This window comes from Neoarius graeffei, chromosome 24 (genome assembly GCF_027579695.1).
Source record: "Neoarius graeffei isolate fNeoGra1 chromosome 24, fNeoGra1.pri, whole genome shotgun sequence".
Lineage (NCBI taxonomy): Eukaryota > Metazoa > Chordata > Actinopteri > Siluriformes > Ariidae > Neoarius > Neoarius graeffei.
This window is the reverse complement of record NC_083592.1, coordinates 24,424,826-24,435,546: the sequence shown is the minus strand read 5'-3', so window position 1 is coordinate 24,435,546 and position 10,721 is coordinate 24,424,826. Positions and strand designations below refer to the sequence as shown.

Genomic DNA, 10,721 nt, shown 5'->3' with positions numbered 1-10,721 from the left:
AACAGTAAGACTGCTGTTATACTGAATATTGGCATGGATATAAAGAAAAACATATTGGAAGTTGATTTAACTTGATGACATTGCCAAAGTATGCCGTGCCTTATGTAGTTTATCTCCATCAATTGTTCTTTTTGATTAGACTGATTTAACTTTTTTTATGAAAAAAATAAAATAGTAAAAATAGTAAAATAGTAGTACTACTTGCTTAGTGATGTTTTTACTGCATGCTTTTTGACTGTTTGTACTCTTTTTTGTCAAAGATCTTTAGTGTTTGAAATGTAAAGGTTTGTTGGGTTAATATAAAAACAAGAATAATTAGAATATCAAAATATGTTAATAAAGGCAGCTAGAGAAAATGAGATGAGACGAGATTACTTATGTACTTGTCCTTGCATTATGGATTTGTATATCATCCAACATGGCGGCGGGTGCGTACGTCAACCTGTTTTTGCACACGAAGAATGCACAAAAAATAAAAAATGTTTTGATCAGTACCACATATTTTGTTTATTTTTGCTATTGTCTGTTTAGCTTATGCTTATACACCCTCATAAACCCAACACTAATAAACTATCAGTGATCTTCTCGTGGCTTTAATGACTGAATGTGTTTACTTTCTTACTTAACTGAATTGACTCAGTGTCAGTGGATTCAGCCCAAGTGTAGGATTTGCTCGACGTCACTGTGCCTGTGCTGATTACCCTCGGAGTCCCCCCTGAGAGGGGCCCCAGTGTGAGCAGCAGAGCAGAGCTGTGAGCTACGCGCGCTGTAGCGGGGTCCGGTTAAAGCGCGCGCTGACGGTGAGTTCTCACACACGCACGCGCGCGCGCGCACGCACTCGCCGTGATTCCTGCTGGATCTTTATTACCAACTCGACCAAAGCTCCGGAGTAGCAGAGTGTCGTTTATACACTGCAGCTGGCATGAGCTAACATGGAAACCAAACCTTTCCTTTCGCTAGGTAAGTTTGGCGTTTCTTTAATGTGTGTGTGTGATGTGGTTTTCATTTCCCTCCACAGTCACAGCCAGCAGTCATCATGCTGAGGCTGATGATTTCCACCGGAGTGTGCGCCTGTAGGTGCTGTTTCTGCACCGCACACACAGCCAGCACAGGCTTCGGCACAAGTTCAGCTGGATACAAACTAACACTCAAACAATGAGTTCAATACACTTACAGCTCATCCATCTCTAATCTTGGAAACGGATTTAGCTTTTAAAATCTTTTAGTAGTTTCAGTTTACCTCGGAGATATTATTATTATTATTATTATTATTATTATTGTTGTTGTTGTTGTTGTTGTTAGTCGTAGTAATAGTGATTTTGCCATTATTCCTTGCTTGAACTTGCTGTAGTCACTTTGCTGTGTTTAACAGCTGGGCTTCGTCCCAAACTCTTCACAATATCTCAGTAGTACACTTCGTGCAGTACTGTACCCTTTTTAGATTGAGCAGTTTGGTTAGTGTTTGTTGTTAGAAATCCAAATCTCCATCTGATCTGCCCTTGTCGTCTTCTTTCCAAAATCTACCACCCATCATTATATATATATATCCAGTCTGTCAGACTGTGTTCATAATCAGGATCTTAAAGACACCTCACTGACAACAAACTTTATTTTAAGTGAGGCATACTTTCAGTTCTACACTAGTGCCCTAAGTATGGTTTGTGGTTTGAGAAATGGTGAAAATAATGCAACTAAAAGCTGATTTGTTCTGTAGGTGTGAGGTGAAAGGTGTGAGGTATGAGATATGAGATGTCTTATAATGCAGTCATACTGTGTTCAAGTTTACACGATGACCTGATTCCTCTGCATGTCCCGTGTGAACATTTAACCTCATAAACATTCCAGTGATTATTCAGCTACTCACCTTACAGCATATATTTATTTTTTTCAGTATTCAGTATCACTCAAGACAGTGATGCTAATAGAAAAGAGTGAACAATCAGAGTCCGGAGCTGCCTACGGACGGGTTCTGGGCGTTTAAAAGGTTAAGCTATTAATCTTTGAAGCTGTGTCCAACTCGCATACTTCCATGCTCAACAATAGGCCATAGGGAGCATTTGTGGTTTGGAACGTAGCCAGAAATCTTTAAAATCTATAATCAGCAGACCTTGTTCTTATATTAGTGTTGAACCTCTGAAAACCCCTAGTGCTGTAGATGAAGAATGAAAACAGCATATCACACCTCAAAGTGGAATTTAGCTTAATAATACACATGATGTGATATCCAAGAAGATGGTAAAAATTGTTTTAAGGTTCATTTGGGAAATTTTTCTTTGTTTTGGTGCTTATTTTGTCACTGCAGATATAAAACTAATTAACCCTGGTGTAGCATCCAGGGTGTGTTCCCACCTCGCATCCTGACCAGGATGCTAAGATTACTGAATGAATGATAATAATGTTGTACCCTACATGGGTTTAGTCACTTTCTGTCAACAAACTCTGTGATCTGTCTAATGAAGACTAATCGCTGTACCCTTAAGTATGTCTTAGGAAGTTCCCATCCGCTTGGCCTTGGGGTGACCCTGCGCTTTGAGCCGCGACTCCCAAGTCCATGGGTGTCAGAGAGAAGCATTGACTCTCTTTGTCGGACAGCCCATGGTGTTCAGGACCACCCTAATAAAACAGGACCAGTTGGGTTTACAGCACTGAGGTTTAGTAGCTCTGAGGAGGTGATTGGTGCCTTTGTGAATGTCTGCAGCTGTCAGTTTTATTAGGGAGCTTTTAAAGGGAAAGTTAATTGCTTAAAGTGACAGCATCTCACAGACACCCTCCAGCCACTGTCTGGCTCCGAATCAAAGGCTGCGTGGGCTCCTTTCTAGATGTGCAGAAGGGCCAAATTGCACTTAAGAAAGTTTAAAGTGACAGTTAACACACACACACACACACACACACTTTTAGGAGGAGTTAAGGAAACTTAAGCCTTCTCTGTCTTGTTTCACTCTCGGCGCACAAACCGTTGTTCAAGTACCTGAAGCCTTTTAGATATAACACAAGAACCACATGAAGGATTGAAGATGTTATCTACAGTTATATAATATGCTCAAAAGCTGTAGTTGTTAATGATTTGCTCTGTGAACTGTATACACTGATTCATTGATAACAGCGCGGTTGCCCCTTGTACTATGGACTGTGTTATTCCCCTTGCTCTTGTTATGTAGCTCCAGCCTGCTAACCAAACACACAGATCCCTGTGTGACCCAGAACACTGTGACCCTAAACTCTGAGACAGTTTTGCAAGTCATGATTGTCACAAGGTATTATTAAAAGGTTGTCTTTGGGCTGGCCTCTTTCACTCTTCCCCTTTCCACTTGTCCCGTACAGTGGATTAGTCATATCTGATCTCTGTTGTCTAGTTTACTTTGAACTAATGGATTTGGCATTTACAGCCTGGCTTTGAGACAGAGCGACAGAATGTGCCACGCCGCTCTCATCTGCTCTGTCTGATTTTATGAGCGTAAACACCCAGTCGTGTGTGTGCGTGTGTGTGTGTCCGTCCGTCCACTCTGAACAGGATTTTGTCTTTACCATCCAGGCTGCACTAATGCTTTGTCTGGAGTGTGCTGGGTCATGGCCACTGTAATGGCCTAATATGTCTGTGGCTACTTTGGAGACATGGTAAAGAGAAGGGCAGCTGGGTAATTACCAGGTACAGAGTTAGGAGGTTAAATTCTCTATTGTTGTTTCAAGATATAACCTTGACCTTTGGACAAGCAAATGTACAAGTCACAGAATTTAGTTTAGTTTTGGGGGGGTTTCAGTGCATTTCAGGTTTATGCCAGGTTTATTCTTAAAGAAATGTTTCTGGAATGTATATTTCACAATTATTACCCAACAGTGGTATTATAAACTTGTTTTTCATGCCCATATTAACCCCTTCAAACATAATGTGTACAATTATACACATGAAGTTCCATAGCATTTTGTTCCGTAGCATTTTTCCTTGTGTCTGAAGGGGTTATAGGAGTACTCCAACATATCATAAGCTAATTTCTCTTCACCGCCTGCCTGCCTGTACTGAGAAAAGACAAAAAGTCCATTGACTTGAAAACCACTTGTACTAAGGGCAGTTGTTAAAATCTAAAATGCATGTTAATATAGAGCAGGGGTCACCAAACTTTTTTTCTCTGGGGGCCACATTGTCGTTCCTGACTGCGATGGGGGCCGGGGTCGGGTCAGCTATATCACATAGAATTGTATGACCCAGACAAATATGACCACCAGCAGGCCTCATTGTGTAGTAGAGATTACTAGCCTGGCACGGCCATCCCCACTACTATATCCATACTACTACGGTATATCAACACTTGATTCCTGGCACATATTTGTTTATCTTTACTAGTGGTTTGCAAAAGTAGTAATCAAGTCTTCACACTTTGTTTTAATTTGAAATACCACTGATATTCCATTTATTTATTTTCTAATAAAAATAATATCAAAGCTGTCAAGGTAAGAAACATCTGCCTATTTGAGGTGATTGACACTGGCAAAGGTGAGTGGAAAATTATAAATTGTAGGTAGGCCTGTTGATATTATTAATAATATAAATAATAATTGTATGCAGCACTTAATAAAGATCAAATAAATAGGCCTATAAAATAAATACATTTTAAAAAACAGTGAAATTATAATAATATGAGCAATAGATCAATAGATCACAGCAGTTGTGCTGTGCAGGCCCGGCGCCAGGAACAGTTTACTAAGGGGGCAATTAGAAATCGCAAGGGGGCAAATATTTTTTCATATAGTGTGTAGTAGTGATGGCGGTCTGACAACGTGTTTCAAACAATTAACTGCGCCAACCACAAAACCACGGCCCCGAAGGTTGCTTTAGTCCGGGAAAATCATGTGGCATATTACCAGGGCAGTTGCGCTTTATCAACTCCCGTGCCCACCTGTTAACCCTCCCCTCCGATTTTCTCACAGACACGCGTTACAACCGGAAAGATGCCAAACATAAAACAACACACACAAACCTACAGGCAAGTCCTTTAAATTTAAAATGCATACAAATAGCTCCGCGGCATGAAAACAAAACGTCAATGCAAGTCTAAGGTACTTGGCTCGGTGGCCAAAATCATAATTTAAAAAAAATCAACAGACCCCGTGGCTGCACCAGTAATAGCCTTCCTGACTCGCACCGAGTCAACGCTAACCACTTAATCCGCGATCCCAGTTTAGGCGTGTAGGGGACAAAACACTCTGAAGTGATGAATTTTCACCCCCGCTGCATGGGGGGTGACGTCAATGACACATATTCTTACGCTATTTGCGCACAAAGCGGACCATATATGAACACATACACCAACATAAACGGAGATAAACTTAGCCTACAAAGAAAGAAAATGGATTCACAATATGGTGATTGAATTCGTTTAATTCGGAAGGGGAAAGACTACTCCCGTAAACTGACTGCATATTGCAGGATATTGCAGAGACAGTGCACTTGTAAGTGTACATGTAAAACCCCCGCCCGCATGACCCTTGTCCTTATCACAGGTCTGTGTGTGTGCGGCTGTGTCAGCATTTCACACATACACCCACAATAACTAGTAGTCCCCAGTAGTTAGGATTGATACATATGTCTAAAACAGGGTTAATATTAAATTCAGGCTTTTTGAAATAATCCTACCTTAATACAGTTGAATTCTACGATTGCAACGTAAGAATCATAACAACCAATCAGATTTGTTCTACCGTGCAAGTTTTAGTAGTGATTTATATGAAATGTATTTTTGTGCAATGCGCAACCACTTAATATTTCGTATTTGAAAATGCAAATTATTAATACGTCTATAATACATTATATTTTCATAAGAAAACAATTAAATGATCTGAGCCTCCGTTGAGGGGGCAGGGCTGTAGCCACGAGGGGGCAACGCCCCCTTTCGCCCCCCCATGGCGCCGGGCCTGGTGCTGTGTCCTGCACGTCATTGCTGTCATCCATGGCCAAAGCAAAAAACTCGAATTCTGACGCTTTCTCATTCAGCTGGTCATACACGTTGTCCCCCAAATCTTTGGTTTGCCTGGTCATAGTAGGTGCGGAGAGACTCACCGCATTGAGCACATCCTTCTTGTCGGGACACACCTCCTCGGCCACAGCAAGCATGCATACTTTAACAAAGTCTCCATCAGTAAACGGCTTTCCATGGGTAGCTAGTAGGTGAGCTACCTTATAGCTAGCTCAGACAGCAGCCTGGTTGATCTGGGTTTGGTGAAGGAATACATTCTGTTGTGCAGCCAGTCTGCATTTCATCCTCTGAATCCTGTCTTCTCTTGTTTGCCCTCGCAAACTAGCATACTCTTTGTGGCGGGTTTCATAGTGACGACGCAGATTATATTCTTTGAAAACCGGCACACTTTCTTTACATACAAGATAAACTGCACGGTCCTTACACTGAACGAAAAAATAATCGGTGGTCCACTGTTCTTTAAAAACTCTGCACTCTCTGTCAGCTTTTCGCTTACCGCTAGCCATTTTGCTGTCCTGAACACTGACAGTTCTCTGCGCATGCGCTGCCTGTCACTGCTTGATCGCGAGCATATGACGAAAATTCGGAAAATATGAATAGTTCATTTTATAACTAAATATCAATTTTAATTGATAAAATCAACAAAATACAAGATGCAGACATGTTATTATTTGCCAAAAAGCAATTTAAAAAAATAGGCCATGACCACTTTTGGGGATTGCCTCATAGGGCCGGTTCAAGTGATGGGGGGCAGAGGGGCTGGGGGGCCGGTCAAAGGGGGGTGACGGGCCGGATCTGGCCCGCGGGCCATAGTTTGGTGACCCCTGATATAAAGTATAATGCAAATTGAAAGCTACAGTCATTGCACTCTCATGGTAAAGGTCTTAAAGACCCACTGACAGTCATTTCGTATTAATTTGTAAACAAACAATATATGACTCCAAAGATAAATTCTGGTTTTAATTCTTGGTTTAACTGTCCGTTTTAAACATCAGAAGTAATTTTAAATTTCGTGCAGGGAGATTGACCTGGATATGAACTGAGCTCATTCAGAGATGCTGGAAGTGACGTCACATCAGTGTGTCGTTTTTGTTTACAAGTCACTATGTTGGTTCAGTTCTCACAAGTCTTGTGATATTGAGCTGTGGTTTTGTTGTGATTTCCTTGCGTGAAAAAGTTAAATGGCATCTAACCGAAAAGGGATTATATGTGTGGCTTACGGGTGTTCTAACACCACGTCGGAAGGAGTGAAACTCCATTCCTTTCCTTGGAAAAAACACCCTGAAATAGCAAAAGAGTGGGAAAGAAACGTTTCCAAAACAGGTGCGAACTGGAAGTCAACAAAATGGTCACGTCTCTGTTCAGCACATTTCGAGGAGCACTGTTTCACTTTGTCGTCCAGAACTCGAAGAACGTTTGATCCAGCTTATCCACTGGTGTTGGAGGAGTCAGCTGTGCCGACGTTGTTTGACAGGCCCGGGCCGAATCAATCTGTCAAAAGAGAAACAGATGACAGCAGACCCCCGAAGGGGCGGTCAAAAAGCGAAAGTCTGGTGGTGCCTTTGCCAAAAGAGAACGAGCCAGGGTATGTGGCTATGTGTTGTTATTCAATACATGTATGTTGTTTAAAATTTGTTGTAACGTCACAAATGCGTCTTATACCATTGCATATTACTTATCAATAGGCCAAAGCAGCTAATAGCAGTAATGTACAACAACTGAAAGGCCAATACCTTGTTTCATATATTTCAGGGATGCAAACAGCGCGCCTTTTGGCGGATGGCGCCTTTTTCACGGCTGAATCGCGCAGATCCGAATTTTTTTTTGGGGGGGGGGCGTTGGAGTGTCTGATTATAATTTCAAAGTAAATTCTGTATTAAAATTACTAAATAAGCAAATCCGTTACAGTCCATGAAACAGGAAGTATAAGGATGAGGAAAAAACAGTTTAAATCGGGAAGCTGCGCACATTTGCGCAGTCCTGCCGCTCAGGCTGCACAAATGTGCGCAGCTTCCCGATTTAAACTGTTTTTTCCTCATCCTTATACTTCCTGTTTCATGGACTGTAACGGATTTGCTTATTTAGTAATTTTAATACAGAATTTACTTTGAAATTATAATCAGACACTCCAATGCCCCCCCCCAAAAAAAAAATTCAGATCTGCGCGATTCAGCCGTGAAAAAGGCGCCATCCGCCAAAAGGCGCACTGTTTGCATCCCTGATATTTAGTTAGGATAATATACATGATATATGTGTGGAGTGATAGATATAAGATGTCATCTGGCATGTTTTGAAAGTTTGTGAACCCTTTAGAGTTTTTGATATTTCTGCATAAATATGACCTAAACTTCTGGTAGCTACTGTATCTAACATGATCTAACAGGAGCTTAGACATGATGTTTTTTGGAGTGGGACCAATAGTGTGACGTGACCAGGACCATATGTTTAAGACATTATGCTGTTTAAACAGAATCTTTAATAGACGTGAGGGCAGACAATCTCGATAGCTTCCCTGCTTCATGTTTTGTTTTTATGCAATCCAGAACGACATACACTGATGTGACGTCACTCGCCCTAGCGGCAAAAACGGGCAAATGGCTCATGGCGCTTGTAGAAGCCGGGGCAAAAAACACAAAATCGGCTCTGAAATTCTTGATTTTCTACAAAGACGATCCTTTATTCAAGTTGAGTTTTGGATATTTTATTTCACAATACAGCAATAAAACAATAAATACACATATTACGTGGTGTAAAAAGTTGTCAGTGGGTCTTTAAGATATAAGAAAGACTCAGAACCTGTTCTTATGTAACTTTAACCAACTTTGCAGCCTGGATAAGACACCAGTCCATGTCAATGCACCATGCACACTCATATTCACACACTCATTCACATACGTTAGTATAGCTAATCCAGCATGTTTATGGACAGTGGGAGGAAACCAGAAACCCCTGAGGAACCCTACGCAAAACACACAGAGAACATGCACAGAAACTCCACGCAGACATTAACTTGAGCTCAGGATTGAAACAGAGACATTGGAGCTGTGAGGCAGCAGCATTACCTGCTGCCCCAGTGTATGCCTGAAAACATTTATTTCTAGCCATTTATACTACACTAAAAGTTTTGCAGTGTTCATGCACAATCAGAGCCACGCAAGTACGTTTGTAATGTATTACCACAGATTGTTCTCATCTCTGAATGGGTGAAGTATACAGATTTAGAGCTTAATTTATGAATACCTTCAACTGAATAATTAATGAAACTGTTCTACACAACATATGTTTGGCCTAAACGTTTATTAACTGCCCTAACAAATGCCCTTACATATCTGTTATAAGTAAGTTTTGAGTTTTTCAGTTCTCTGTTCTTTTCTAAATACAGAGAATTTCTGTGTTAATGCTACTTACACACGTTACAGGTTCAGTAGGTATTAGGGTGAAAGCCACTGAAGTACACCTTTAATTTAAAAAAAATCAACAACAGTCCTTCAGTATATGTAAGTGTTAATCAATCCATAAAATATGTGTAATAAAAAAAAAAAGCCCAGAATATTTTTGATATCCTCTAAAGCTTTGCTCTTAACACACCTCTCTTTTTTGTTGCTTTAGATTTTAAGTAAGCTTTTGGGTTGTTTCCTGTGAACATGCTGCCTCTGTTGTATGACGTCACTAGCTGCAAATGTTTTAGTTAGTAGTCAAGATAAGATCTGTCAGATATTGTGATATCCTTAAAGCCGTGCATATCTTCAAGGCTGAGTGCATTAAATTATACACATTGACAAATTCACAAGCATGATAATGGACCCCTCAGACTACTGCTGATGTGATATGAGACTAGTACTCCATTTCCACTCACAATGAAAACCGCTGTCAATTTTCCAGTATTATACAGTAATGGGGTACTGTGTGTATGGGAGCAAAACTGCAACGTTGAAACTTTAATCTACCCCACTGTTGACCTAGTACATTGACGGAAATCTTTTGTTACGGCTCCAGTGGGAATCGGACCCATCAAATTTATGTGTTGTAGTTCGAGGGGTCATGCTTGTACGCTCGAGCGAGTCAGCAGATATGGTGATCCACTGTATAAACAAAAAATGTTACAAATAGCCTTTGCTTGAAGAAAACAAAATGTTCAGAAACAGGAAAACAACTCTCTAAACAGAATTGTGATGTAGCTCGATTCATGCCACGTTACTGACTGTCTAATGTCTCGGCTTGGGCTTATCACAACAATAGACTTGCCACGTCATTCATTATATGTCATAACTACTCTCGCATGGTTGGTGCTCCATAGCATTCCGTTAAAGCTAGACGGCCTTTTGATTTCATAAAATCAATGAAATTTAGTTCCCTCTGAAATTTGGTCATTGTGATATATGTTTATTTCTGTAATATCTCAAAAAAACAAAAAACAGGCTATTCTATAGCTGGGAAGTTATTTAATTTGAGGGGATTCCCTAGCAAATAATATGCATGAAATCGCTCGCTTTGCGCAGTCAAGCAGACAGAGGAGGTCTGTGTGCGCATGCGCAGGTTTACCTTCTTCTTTTGGGTTTTACGGCAGCTGGCACCCACAGTGTTGCATTACTGCCACCTACAGGTTTACCTTGACCATGCACTGATGGTTACATCATTCTGTTGCTAAACGAACAGCTGATTACACAGAGGTGCTTGCTGACCGCCGATATTTATTAGTTTGGTTCTGCGGTTCCTTTCCTTTGCAACATAACGTCTTTTCTTCTCGCTTTC

General features: G+C 40.8%; 1 protein-coding gene across 12 annotated transcripts in view; it reads left to right on the top strand.

Moving 5' to 3' along the window:
- The first annotated feature begins 743 nt into the window (after nt 1–743).
- The window catches only part of rxrab (retinoid x receptor, alpha b), a 232,281-nt gene continuing 222,303 nt past the window's right edge, over nt 744–10,721 (top strand). For all 12 annotated transcript variants that reach the window (XR_009651406.1, XR_009651403.1, XR_009651409.1 and 9 more), the window contains exon 1: nt 744–960. Coding sequence is in view for 3 of the 12 variants with exons in the window: in XM_060906922.1 (XP_060762905.1) it covers nt 933–960 (28 nt within the window). In the remaining 9 variants the exon portion in view is untranslated. The remainder of the gene's footprint in view (nt 961–10,721) is intronic.